The following is a 14,698-nucleotide window of genomic DNA, read 5'->3' as shown; positions in this document are numbered from 1 at the left end:
CAAAGATTTAGAGGGGCCTTGGCGAATTTCGAAGAGGCTCGAGATAGACATATTTCTACGCCTTCTTGATGCAAACTAATGGACCAATTTCTTCACTAGATCCTGTTAGTTGGTGACTGAGAGTCCTGGAAAGCTCATGTACCACCTTAATGTTGCATCTCCGAAGGTTCCAGAGAGAAGTTTTTATTTCAAGGAATCAGATGCTCCAATAATTGTCATTTGTGTGTTGACATATGCGACATGCTCATAGGCATCATTACGACCAACTTAGCCAATGAGGGAGACTTAAAGTTCTTTGGAATTGGTGCCCCCCATATTTCATTATAAAGAGGTTGAGCGTATAATAATTCAATTTACTTCGTAGGGCCAGCCTCTTGCTGGAGTTGCTGAATATGAATGACATTTTCCTCCAAGGTTTGATAATGACGATGTAAGTCATATGTGGCAACGTGCATTTATGCCATGACATCCTCCTCATCAGTACTTATGTTGGTCGGGTCGTTTGATGCAGTGGTGACCTATGTTAGTTTTACCAGGACCTTACGGTGGAAGGCAATTGTACCTGCCAAAAGTACAATGAGTGACAATCTCTAATTATGTAGGATTATCTGAGGATTATTGGATTGTTGTGGTGTTAGAGCAGGCTCATGTGAGGATGGTGAGAAATTTTGTATACTAATGTTTTATTAGTGAAATTGAATGTCCTTCTCAACCTAAGGGTTGAGGTATTTATAAAAACCTCGTGGGTTTGGATCTTAAGCTCCAAGAAAACAGTAACAACACTTCTTCTAAAAGTGTGAAAAATAAATAATTACTTCCCATATTATTCTGGAGGATATGACTCTCCTCTTTTCCTGTCTCCCATCTACCGTTACTAGGTAGAAACACATCATTCTCCATGTTTTTATAAAGGACAGAGTTTTTCAATCAACGGAGGACTATTACAAATAATAAATACATATTCTCCATGTATTGCATTCCCTTTCCTTGGAGAATCTTATACCATCCCCTTTATGAATATAGTCGTTCAAGAGGTGAATGTAATATTTTCAATAATCTAACCATGGTGATTGACCAACATTATAAAACTCTTTAATATAGTGTATGTAAATTAAATCATTACTACATATGTTTGATTTTTATTGTATTCAAATTTGGTTCTCCACCTATTTTCAATTGAATTGCTCTCAATTTTCTACTAGTGGCATAGTTGGGTCAATTGAAAACTTTCCTCACATCTATCACCCCATAAAAAATTTCCATCAATTTTCTTAGTCAATGTCATAACAAAAGGGGCAAAGATGAAGCAACAAAGCATGTGGTGTAAACACTACATCATCTTCCTACTTTCAAACCTCTTATAATAATAATAATAATAAATTCTCAAAATAAGTCATTCATTCATTCAACCCACATTATCTCAATAAGTCACTTTTTTCACTTCTGTTTATATCATTCCAACTTCTTTTTCTACACTCTTTCTCCGTACTTTCACGCGGCTTCTTTCTTTGACTTCACGTAACAAATCCTCTTTAAATTTCCATCTTTCATAAAATTCATTTTCATTTTCTCATCTTCAATTACTTGTTACAATATGAAGTGTTTCTTCTTCAAAAAAAACTCCAAACCAGACCCAAATTTAAACCCTAAAAAGAAGAAAAATCAAACAAAAAATTCCACCAGTGCGCAGTCATCGCCATCACCAAGAAGCATAAAAGAGATATACAAAGAGAATGAACACAATTTCAGAGTTTTCACTGTGCAAGAGCTTGTAAATGCAACAAATGGTTTCAATAAGATCCTGAAAATTGGAGAAGGTGGTTTTGGGAAAGTGTATAGAGGAACAATTTCTCCTGAAAATGGAATAGGTGACCAAATTGTGGTTGCTATAAAAAAACTCAACACTCGAGGACTTCAGGTATACATATATTATTATATATAGTTTGAGATTTCTTAGAATTAGTTTAACTATTATATGACTGACATTAAAGATGTGCATGTTGTCTGACACATCTGATCAAAAGTGTGCACAGATCAAAGATCTGCATGTTGTCTGACACATCTGACCGACACCTCTGATCAAAGATGTGCATGTTATCCGACACATGTGACTATATTTAATTTATTTATTTTTCAAATTATTACTGTATTGTGTTTGGTAATGTTTAAGGTTGTTACAAGTTTGTTGTAACTGATTTTTGTGTTTTATGTTTTGTTGTAAAAGGGGCATAAAGAGTGGCTTGCAGAGGTACAATTTTTGGGAATTGTGAATCATCCGAATTTGGTGAAACTTTTGGGATACTGTTCTTTAGATGGTGAAAAGGGGATCCAACGGTTGTTAGTGTATGAGTTTATGCCTAATAGGAGTTTAGAAGATCATCTTTTCAGCCGTTCTTTACCTACTTTGCCTTGGAAAATAAGATTGCAGATTATGCTTGGTGCTGCTCAAGGATTACAGTATCTACATGAAGGATTGGAGATTCAGGTATCTACTAGTTGTTGTTGCAAATTGATGAAATTTTCTCAAATAAAAAATTATCTATCATTGTTTGACATATGTTGACCATGTCTATTAGATTGTGTGTACTTATAGACCTGTCATAATCTGTTTTCATTAGCTTTTTAAACAAGTTAATCTAAAGAGATTCTTAGTGCATATCAGATGCATTGAATAACTAATGTATCAGATGGATTTGTTATTTATATTATCTAAACATAAACTTTTTCAATAAGATCAGACCGAGTAATTTGTATCTATTTTGGCTTGTAATAATTTCGTTTTATTATTTTATTGGAAAGGTGATCTACAGAGATTTTAAATCTTCAAATGTGCTGTTGGACAAGAAATTCCATCCCAAACTCTCAGATTTTGGTCTTGCTAGGGAGGGCCCAACAGGTGATCAGACTCATGTCTCCACTGCAGTAAGTTGACTTCATGGAGGACTATTTATTCAAAGTCTCTACTAAGTATATTGACTGCTAATTATATAATAATCACTACTATTGACTGCTAATATATAATAATCACTACTATATAGTATTTAGTAATATACCACTTTCTAAATATGCAATTATTATTCAAATATTATAATTTGCACTATTCAAGTAGAATTGCTTTGACTCATCTATTCATGTGCAATAGAAATCAACCATTGTTTTGGGCTTAGAAGCTCATACACACATACTATACACACACAAACATGACACTCACAAACATGACACTAACACATAAACTATAGGATTAACTTGAGAAAATAACATAAGTATATGTGTCAGTGTTGTGTAGGTGTAAGACACTAACCTATGTCGAGCACAGACACATCTTCGATTAGAAGTGTCTAGAGTTTTTGAACAACATGAACATTCCAACAATTTGTTCACCAAATTCTTTGTGTTTGTTATCAGGTAGTTGGGACAAGGGGTTATGCGGCGCCGGAGTATATTGAAACAGGTCATTTAAAATCGAAGAGTGACATTTGGAGTTTTGGTGTGGTACTGTATGAGATTCTCACAGGAAGGCGAACAATAGAGAGAAATCTTCCAACAGCTCAACAAAAGCTTATAGAATGGGTTAAAAACTACCCTGCAGATAGCGGCAGATTCACCTTGATAATGGATCCTCGACTTGCGAAACAATATTCTGTTAAGGCAGCTAGGAAAATTGCTAAGTTGGCAGATAGTTGCTTGAAGAAGAATGCTGAAGATAGGCCATCAATGAGTCAGATTGTTGAAAGTTTGAATCAAGCATTGCAATGTTCATAAATCTTAAAAATTGCTATATACCAGAAGTTATGAATGAATTTTTTATTTATATTATATGATGAGCTTATTCTTTGTGCATAATATTTTAAAGAGTATAATGTAGTCAAGTATGAATTGTTTAGTCTTGTGAAAGTTTAGTTTCTATTCACACCCTTTTACACGAGAGATACTGACAAATGATTTCAATCACAAAATGCAAGAATTAATTTGTAAAGGGTGAACATGAAATGATCTCATTATTTAGCACAAAGCAGGCAAGGTGTTGATGTAAAAATGGGTAGTTTGAAAAGAAGAAAGAAAAAAAAAAGTAGAGTGCACAAGTAATGCAGGGTGCAAACAGCATGCTCTTGAAAAGATCTTTAATTATACTTTGGCCCGGGAAAGTTATGTCACTTCATTTGTAAAACAAGAACATTTAACTTACCTTTCACTTATAGGTGTCACTCTCTCGTATAGAAATTTTTTACCATATCAGAAATTTTGATTTTCAATATAAATGTGAGAATTTTCAAAAATACAAAAAAATGTGTATCGAAAAATTTGATTGTACTACCAAAATTTTTATTTTTGACATGTTAGTAAGAGTGGAAAATTTGAAAAATAAAATAAAATTTAGTTGATAAATAATAGTAATTATATTTTTGAAAATTATGAAATTATGGGGAGTGTCAGATATAAATTGGGGCTGACAAGTTATATGTAAAACAACAACTTTCATATAGATGTAAATTATCGAATTCAAATTGAGTGACTAAAATGAAGAAGGGTGTTAGATGTTTTATGTGACGCAAAAGTACTGTTTAAGCCGAACGCTTTTTTTTTTATCGAATTAGGGTAAGACATGTGATGTTGTATGTGACATAATGTTGGACAATTAAGAATCAACACGAAAGTGTAAGTATAACAGAGATGATGATGTTGTTTTGGATGTGTGGTAAAACTAGAGAGAAAAATATTAAAAATAAAAATATTATGGAGAATGTTGGGATAACATATATAATAGAGAAAATGGTGAAAAATAGACTTATAATAAAAAGAGAAGGCAAATAACTTGAGAAAAAGGAAGGTATGAAAAGCCTATAAAAGAAGTTTTAAGAAAGATATTAAGATTAACGATTTAGATAGTAGTATAGTCTTATATATAAGATTATAAAAGAATTTGAATATCAGTGGGATAAAATTTAATTATTATTATTGTATCAAACTATTACATATTTTAATATAAAACATAAAAATTCATTTATTTCTTAATTTAATAATAAATTTTTTGATTTTTAAATATTATTAAAAACTTAAAATAATATAATAATTTTTAATTAATTAATTTAGTTTTACTAGAAATATAGATAATAAATACAAGCGTAGATACTTAGTATTTTTTATAGAATATTAATGGATATAAATATTGATGTCCATAATAATAAGCTTGAATATACATATATTTTCAAATTAAATGAGTATTATAGTGCTGCTCAAATATTTCACGGCTTAAATCTTATCCATTGCAATTCCTAATATTTAGACTGATTTTGTGACATGAGAAAAGTTTCTCCTGAGTCTACTTTACAATTAGAGTAATTTGAATAATCATTACATAAAAGGACTTAAAATCATATTCATTTTATGAACTAGAAGTTACTAGAGAATTATTTTGATAGGTAAAAGTTAGTAAATTGTATATATAATTATCCAATTTATCTAGGAGATTTCTATTAACTACTCAAACAATTAACTTTGATATTCCTATATTATCTGTAAAATGACCATATTATCCTTGGTGAAAATAAATAAAATACTAAAAAAATGATCTCATTTGCACATTTTAACAGATTTTATTTTTAGTAAATTTTCCATGTTATCTATAATTTTTGCAATATATCATAATAAATTTTACCTTATTCTCTATGATCTATATTTTTTTTATTTGTAGCAAGTTTTTAGTAAATAAACTGTGTATTTTGTTATTGTTGGTTGGCACGCATTTATAAGAAATATGATATAATTATTTAAAAATTACTCCCTTCGTTTTTTACTTTTCACACGTATTAAAAAATGTAATAACTATGGTATGAAAAAAAGAAATTATAAAGGGTTTTATAAAATTGTCCTTAACTAAAGATATTGAAAAGACAAATTGACATAATTGAAAGGAGAGAGAATAGTAAATATTTAAGGGTATAATAGAAAAAAATAATATTAATGATTTATTGGTATTATAAAACGACTTATATCATGGTACAAAATATTTTTCGAAACAAATTTATAATAAAAAACGGAGATACTACGTGGTATGTTTATATATGTTTATCTTAAATGCATTTTTTTCTTTTAATTTGAGCGTTTTAAGTTATTGATCCCGCATTTATAAAACTTAATTTACAGGTTTTTGATTTTTACATTTTTTTTTAAAATTTTTATGATTCCCCTTTACTTTTCTACTTTTCACAGGTAACAGTGATGTGATGATTAAGATAAAAAAAATTTAATGATATAACTTTGATGATTAGATTATTTATTTTTTAGTAAAATAAATTAATATTTTAAATCAATTAAATATTTTAATAAATTTATTAATTAATTAAAAAATTTAAAATTAAATATTTTTTTGGATAATGGAACACATCACTTTCTCTCTTATATATTTTATGTTGTAATCAATGAGTTTATTACACTTTATAAACATTAATTTCAATTTTTAATAAATCAATCTTAAACTTCATTCATTACTCAGTATTAATCTCTTCACTTTCACAACAACAACAACACTCCAAACAGAGATATTATTGAATGGTAGCATTTTGATTAGGAGACATTTGCAATTTCCCCGCTGTCTTTGTTGTTGCAGCTACAGTCCCATAGATGTTTATAACCATTTGCTTGACGAATGTTGTTTTTCTTTGCCATAAAGTGTGAAGTTCAAAGGGGTCATAACACAATTCATATCTTAAGGATTTGTCTGCACATGGATCTAACTTGAAGAGCGTGAGCTGTAGTTTGCTCAATATTTTATATGTATTTCTTTGGGCATGTCTTTGTTAACTTTATGTTGTTTTTGTCTTAGTATCATGGTTAGACAAGTCCTTCTGGCTTCTTTCTTTGAACAACTGTGTACTCCTTTTCTTTGAAATGTATCACTAGTTCATGCATTTTTAATCATTTAAATATTACTAGATTATATATAATATTTGTTACTTAAAATAATTGGTATTTTATGATTATATTTTATAGGATAGAGGTATTGAAGGTACTCGTCATCCATGACAAGAAATTGAAGAACTTCTATGAGATGAAGATGTTTGAAAAGGTTGTTATGATCGTAAGTGATTTTTGTTAGAAGTAATTTATTATTTAGAATCTTGTATTATTCAGAAGTTTTTGAGGGTGTTAGTCAAAAGCAGTAGTTAGAAGCTGTTTTAGAAGGTATAGTGTTCAGAAGCTACATGTTTCAGAAACCTTACTCAGCGTATAGCTTAGAAGTTATCTACTTAGAACCTGCTCAGCTTCTGAGTTTTAGCATTTGTCATTTTGCCTACGTGACATTTTTATTTGTGTATATAAACCAAACTTGTAACAAAATTTCATGACCTGAATAAAGTTTCTCTCTCCTTTAAAGTTAGTTAGATCTATCTTCTCCATCTTCTTCCATCTTCATCTTCATCTTCAACCCTGTGCACCAATAATTGGTATCTAGAGCTTTGATTCATTTCATAAGGAAACACGAGTGTACGGTAAGGCGTGTGTGATTGATTTCGTTTCTTGAATTTGCGTTGAATTCACGATCGAAATCGTAATAGAATTGCATTTCTTGATTTTGTGGGATTGAGAAACACGAGTGTTTGGTTAGAGATCTGTGTGAGTTTCAGTGCACAAATAGAAGATGAACGACGGAAATGGTAGCTTGAATACAAAGCTTCAAGTGTTTGATGGAAAGAATTGGAAATAGTGGTCGATTCAGATGTGTGTGTTGTTTGATGCTTAAGACGTTCTTGATCTCGTTAACAACAGTTATGTTCCGGTTGCGACGGAAGGACGGAGAAACACACAAAGAGAAACGAGGACGAAAGATAAAAAGGCGTTGTTCTACATCCATCAATGTGTGGAAGCAAACATGTTTGAGAAAATCGTTGATTCAACAACAGCGAAGGCTGTGTGGGACACACTGGTACGGTGCTACGCAGTGATGCATCAGTGATAATCTTAACATGAAGGACAATGAGAAGTGGACTGGTGACACATCTATCTTTTCTGGATGTGCCGTTTTGCTCCAAGCATGAGGTTGGTCAAGACTATTATCCCTAGTGCCCGTCAACAACAACCCTTTCACATTCCCGTATGCACAAAAGTAAGTTGTTTAAAATGCTACATATTTACTTACTTTAACGATTATTATCTCTAACTAATATTTTTACCTTTATGGTGCAGATGGTCGGAACGTGGTATGAGTTATAACAGATGTCCTAGACACTGTATTACCCAATATCGCAATCTCTTAGATCACCTTCGATCGACAGATGTATGGATAATAACTTAATTATTTCGTAGTAATTTGTTAATTTCTTCTACCAAGTTTATAATCTAAATACGCTCATATTTCAGTTCATTTGACATCCATACCTAAATTTGGATCATGACCATGAAATCAATGAAGAAGACGCAACCGTATGGACTGCATGCACACCGATCATAAGATTCACAACTGTGGAGATGCATAACAGTGATCGTGTGAAATTGCAGTTCGGTATGCTTCAACACATCCCAGATCCCCCAGTAAACCTAGGAGAATGGCATCTGCGCAAAGTTAACGACCAATGGAACTTCAACCCATGGCAAAGCTTCGCTAGATCCGAGTGTCGCAAATGAAAGCACCGCCATGACCATGTCTTAACTGATGCAGTGATGCCAAATGAAGAAAAACCAAGTCGTACTTATATGGCTTGGTACAGATCGGTTGGTTTTGAGTTCATCGTCGAAGATATGTACCTATATGACCCACGCCAACAAACTTACACACTAGACGCCTCAACATCTAACCCCCAACAACATTGTTAGATCGGCTACACACAACCCCTTATCCGTCAAACTTTCTGTTCCACAAATACACAAACATACAACCCTAACATGCCATACACCCAACCACAATACCAAGAGCATACCCCGTACCACCACCAACAAATAGATCATCAACTATAGACCCAACATCGCTTTGCACTCAACACATCACCCTACCAAATCCTCCTTAGCCAGAACACTCAACGATCATTTAACATCAACCGTCCCTTCTCCTACCATAGCCAAGAAGCACAAACCTCACAAAACCAAAACCTTCAACAACCCTATATCTACCAAATACCACAACAATCTTTCCAACCTTTCCTCGACGCATCATTCACATCAATGTCTCCCTTCAACCGTCCCGGTTGCCCACCAACAAGTCAAACACAACCCAACTATTCTGGCATGGATCATGAACTCAGCTATGGCGGTGCACCTTCGTTGCATATTCAAGACTACGTTGATTTGTCTGACTATCTCAACAAACAATCTCTTGCAGTTGGTAATGATGTTCTTGGGCCCTCAAATGCTCAAACACCACTGGTGAATCATCAACGTGGGTTAGGATCACGGGTTCGGGTAGTTAGGGGATGTGGGACCAGAGGTCGGTTAGGTGATCCCGGTCATCAACATTAGTCTTTTTCGTGTAAACGGGAATTTATATTAATATGAATTGGTCCGATTTCGAAATTATGTATCACGTAGACTGTTTTTGATTATTTTTTTTGCAAAATACATTGAGGTGCCAATCCAGTTGGTGCCTCCCTTTAACCCATACACATGGGCTCCAATTGAATTGGCTGCACCATGTGTCCTAGCCAATCCAATTGGCGCCTCCTCCTAAAAGTGGGGTAGTTTTGGATTTTTTTTTGAAATCAGGGTTATTTTGGGATTTTTTTTTAAAAACTGGATTATTTTAGTAAAGAATTCTAAATGGTTTCCTAAAGGAGACTGGCTTCAAGAAATGTGTAACCGAGCATGGCGTGTATGTGAAGATGGATACAAGTGCATGAGTGATTCTCTTTTGTCTATAGGTAGACGACTTGTTGATAACAGAGAATAATGGAAAGTTCATTTCTAAGTTCAAGAGTGAACTTATGAAAGAATTTAAGGTGACCGACCTTGACCTCATGACATACTTCCCTGGTATTGAGTTCCACAAGTCCAAAAGGGGAGTGCTCATGCACCCAAGAAGGTATACGCTTGAGATATTGAAGATGTTTGAAATGAAGAATGAGGATGTGCAAGATGTCGATCCAACTCAGTATTAGAGGCTGATTGGATCCTTACACTATTTCTAAAATACACGATCAGACTTGGCGTTTAGTGTTGCTATTGTGATTATATTCATGGAGAGACCAAATGTATCTCATTTGGTACAATTCAAGAGGATCCTATGATATGTCAAATGGTCTATTGGCTGCGGGATTCTCTTTCCAACAACGGATACGGGTAGAAAATGCAATTTTCTCAGTTTTATCGATTCCAATTGGTGCGGAGATAAAGATGATCAAAAGTCTATAACTGGATACATCTTTATATTCGGTGGAACACCAATATCACGGTGTTCGAATAAGGAATCGATAGTTTCACTCATCTTATGAGACCGAGTATATTGCTGCTTTGTTATGTGTGTGTCAAGCCGTGTGGCTAATAAATCTATTGAAGGAGTTGGACAACAATGAGGGTGAGACTATTACACTCATGATTGATAATATTTCCGTGATTAATATCTCTAAGAATCCAATTGCACATGGGATGAACAAACACATTGAGATGAGGTTTCACTACTAGAGAGAACTTGTTAGTGAAGGAAAGTTAAGATTGAGATATTGTAAAAGTGAAGACCAAGTGACTGATTTGTTGACTAAGGAAGTCACAAATGATGTGTTCAAAAGGTTGAAGATGAACATGGACATAGAAGACTTAGAAACTTGAATTAAGGTGGTGTGTTAAGAGTTTTTGAGTAATTCAAGTGTTGTATCCGATTAACACGGGGGTGTAACCGGTTACAGTTGTCAAAATAAGACAAATAAGTTGAAGAAAAAGTGTTTATGGAGTTACTGTAACCGGGTACGCATACACAGTAATCGGTTACCACTGTTTGTTATTTTCTAATTTTAGCAGCGATAACTGATTATAGGTTTTATGTAATGGATTACAGGTCCGAAAATTTCATTTTTCTGTTATTTGACTTATGTAACTTGAGTTTCAATCATACTGTAATGTTGTATAAATGTCTTCGAGACATCATCATCAATGTTAAGGAAAATATTCTCACCCTCAATCAATTTCTCTCTCTTATTTTCTCTTTCCCCCTCAACACTTTAATTTCTCTATTATTCACCAATCTTGTGGTTCCAAATTTTAATGGTTCCAAGTTTTAATACTAATAGTTGTTTGTCCAAACACAAACACCCTTGTTTACTTGAGAGAATCTTTAATCTAAGCCTCTGATATAAGGAACTTGTTAATATTTCTCAAAAATGTAGCTCTGGTTTATGCTCTACACATTAGTGATTGGAACAAATGACTAATTTATACCAATTTTTTCTTACAAAGATAGACTTATCTCATTACATTAACAATAATGCTATCAATAAAGAGGTGGACATTAACTAAAGGTGTTGTCACTCTTGCATAAACATAATCTAATACTTAATCTACACACCATCTCAATCAATAAACATAAGCTAATACTCAATCTACACACCAATCTCAATAATGTTGGTAGTAAGGTGTATTAGAAAAACCCAACACATATATATAAAACTAATAAAACTATATGCTCTTTTTTTAATGAGATCATTCTGTATATGCTATTAACTATACACATGATCCATCAACATGATGAAATCTGTGTACAATGTTTCACACAAGAGCAATCTCTATTATAACATCACTCTCCTTAATACCTTTGATATGTCCAACATAAAGATCAGTCCCATAAGAATCAGCTTCTGAAAGCCTATGTTTACCACCATCAGACATACTCACAACAAAATCCACAAACTGTCTCCAATTTTCACCTTCAAGCAACCTCTTATTTATTCTCAAATAAGTAAAAGCACTTAATCCACTTGTTGCCAAAACTTGACCATAAGCACTTGAATCATATCTCTCTAAAGCATTCTCACCAGCAAGTTCACCACCTGCAATCTTTGTTGCCATCCTCACTTGGTTAACCAACCCTTCCGGCGAACAATTTGCATGATCAGGTTGTTCCCTATCCTTCATTTCCATGCATGTGAAATTCAATATAACTCCGTGTTTCGCTAGCATTTGCGCTATCGGTAAATAACCATCATGGAACCTTGTGTTATAGTAACCTGCTGTTAATTCAGTGGCATGTGATCTTGCATTGTAATGCCAATGAATTCCTGCTATTTTGGCAGATAGTTTTGCACCGGTCGTTTGGAATATGCTTTTGGCTGATACCAGAATCTTTTCGCCATGTTCAACAAGTTTGCTTGAGTACCAATCAAGGAAAAAGTCTCCATATTCTGTGTTCCATGTACCTTCTCTTTTGAAAAATCCAGTATCTTCTGGATATTGATTGTATTGACCTGAATCATGAGGTCCACTTGTTCCCCATTCTTTCTTCCCAATTGTCTCCGCCGATGCTTCCAACGAAGATCTCATATACTGTATGACAAATAAGTCGTTTTAGTTTAATTGTTTCCAAAAATCGAATTAATAATCACTTTTTCAATTTAGTACCTTGTCATAGCATTGGAATTCTCCGATTCCCGGAAATTTCCATGTTCCATCAGTTTCAGGATAAGATGGATATCTCAGCTCACCACAAGGACCAAGTCCCACTTGAATTTCCTGAAAATGAATTTGGCCTTAATTAGAATTTCATACATCATGGAAATGTACTTTATAAGATAAGATAACACTAACTGCAATCTAGAAATCATAGCCAAGTATCTTGTTTACCAAGAAACCACAAAATTGAAGCACAAGTTGGTGAAATACTTACTATGATAACATTGCCCAAATAATCGGCGAATCTGTCACGAAAGCTTCTCATGTAATCCGAGTAGACCTGAAGTGGAGTTCTTCCCGCTAGAACCGGCACTGAATCACATCCCAATGATATGTATTCAGGATTCCTCCTCCCTAATTTGTCCGTATAAACCAGCTCAGGATTGTTCTTGATTTCTTCTAGCACCCACGGTGGTAGAGGAATGCTATAAAATACAATCAAAGTAAAATTTAGATTCGGATTTTACTCGAGGTGCTAGTCTAACTAGTACGAGTTTAGTCTTGTAACCAACATTTCTATACCTGCAAGAGTCACCAACATTTCCACCGCATTGATGAAAAGACATAACAATCTGAAGCTTCAAACCATGTTTTTGCACCATCTGCACAAGCTCAACATAAGCTTCCCAATTATACTTCATAGGACCATCTTTTTCGACCAAACCCCACCAAGCATCAACCATTACTCCTTCAACTCCAGCACTTTTCAGTGCCATCAAGCTAGCATTCATTGCTCTTGCTTTATTCAAATGCCCTCCCATTGTCACTGTGTCTAATGGCAGCATCACAAACACCGGTACGCTGTTCGAATCAGCGTCGTGGTTATGCGTGACCGACGGCGTGTGAATCTTCTCCCATTTGTTGGTTTTCTTTACTGCCGAGTTGTTGTTTTCCGTTGTGAAATGTGTTTCTTGCATTGAACTCTTTGTTATGAGTTTGTTGTGACCAAAAGATGGTTTGGTTTTTGGATAAGAAACTTTGTTGCATGAAAAATCATCAAGAGATTTTAAGACTCTTGTTTCTCTTTTACTAATGAAGGAAATTGAAGAACGAAGTGTAAGAGCCATTCTTTTTGTTGTTTCTGTTTTTCTTTACTAGTGAGTTATTGATTGGAGGGAAAGAATATGTGTATATATAGAGAATAGAAGTAATTAGATATTTTTGGTAAAGTTGAAGTTGACACAACTTTGGTGGGACCAAATTGAAAAGTTGAAATAATGCAAAAAAATCAAAAACTAGTCGGCCATGTATGTGCCATGCTACGTGGAACTATCTCTTCCATTAGTGTCTAATGACTTGAATGAATGAATATGAGGACTATGTTGCAAAACAAAAAATATGTCGACTATGGCTTCACTTTTTGACTCTTACACACTTATAGTTATTTAACTGTCTAGGTATTTTTTAGAAGGAGAGGAAATTAAGAATTTTTTTGTTGTATAGCCAAATAAAAAAGACTAGTGATCCCTTTTTTCTCATGCTTGGTTTATTATTTGTAAATAAATACACGGTTTGAATTTTTCAAAGATGAAATAGAGCTTATTTACACATAAAACTAATTAAATTGTTACACAAGAACAATAAGTAGCTAAAATTTTGTCAATAGACTTATTCTTGAATGAAGGGTTAGTAAGAGTTCACAAAGTTAATGAGAATATTAAAAAATTAGTAAAAGTTGGATGTTCCACCGTATTGTACAGGTAATTTGAGATCACATTTATCGTAGTTATTTCAGGAAATAAAGATATGCTTGTAATGATTTAAAAAGAAAAATCTTCATCATAAAGAAGGGAAGTCTTTTGGTCAGTGACTATTTTGGAGGTTCTTAGTTGTTTTTGACTTGAGCTGGATCAATACCAAAATTTGAAGATAATGTGTGGTCAGAACATTGCTACATTTACTGTTTCTATTGAGAAGGATCAAATATTCAATTTCTTGGTTGGATTGAATGCAGAATTTGGGAAAGGAAATATATCTCATTCTTAATGATGTTTTTTTTACATTATTCACAATAATGAGACTCGTCGTCACACAATGATTAACGAGCATCTTCCTAATGTGTCAAAACTAGTATCCGACAAAGTAGATGAAAAAAAAAAAAGAATTTGATCAT

The 14,698-nt window shown here is 33.4% G+C and overlaps 2 protein-coding genes across 2 annotated transcripts; one reads left to right on the top strand and one right to left on the bottom strand.

The window, feature by feature from the left end:
• The first annotated feature begins 1,408 nt into the window (after positions 1-1,408).
• LOC127120562 (probable serine/threonine-protein kinase PBL19) lies at positions 1,409-3,816 on the top strand. The gene is made up of 4 exons (XM_051051032.1): positions 1,409-1,918; positions 2,225-2,485; positions 2,800-2,922; positions 3,406-3,816. Exons 1-4 carry the CDS (start codon positions 1,595-1,597, stop codon positions 3,760-3,762), a joined length of 1,065 nt encoding a protein of 354 aa, XP_050906989.1. The 5' UTR covers positions 1,409-1,594; the 3' UTR covers positions 3,763-3,816.
• A 7,716-nt stretch (positions 3,817-11,532) lies between these two features.
• LOC127120561 (beta-amylase 3, chloroplastic) lies at positions 11,533-13,678 on the bottom strand. The gene is made up of 4 exons (XM_051051031.1): positions 13,108-13,678; positions 12,800-13,010; positions 12,535-12,645; positions 11,533-12,459 (listed from the first exon to the last, which is right to left on the bottom strand). Exons 1-4 carry the CDS (start codon positions 13,650-13,652, stop codon positions 11,686-11,688), a joined length of 1,641 nt encoding a protein of 546 aa, XP_050906988.1. The 5' UTR covers positions 13,653-13,678; the 3' UTR covers positions 11,533-11,685.
• Positions 13,679-14,698: the final 1,020 nt, after the last annotated feature.

Source organism: Lathyrus oleraceus, chromosome 2 (genome assembly GCF_024323335.1).
Source record: "Lathyrus oleraceus cultivar Zhongwan6 chromosome 2, CAAS_Psat_ZW6_1.0, whole genome shotgun sequence".
Classification (NCBI taxonomy): Eukaryota; Viridiplantae; Streptophyta; class Magnoliopsida; order Fabales; family Fabaceae; genus Lathyrus; species Lathyrus oleraceus.
Note: the sequence above shows the minus strand (reverse complement) of the source record. Positions and strands in the feature narration are given on the sequence as shown.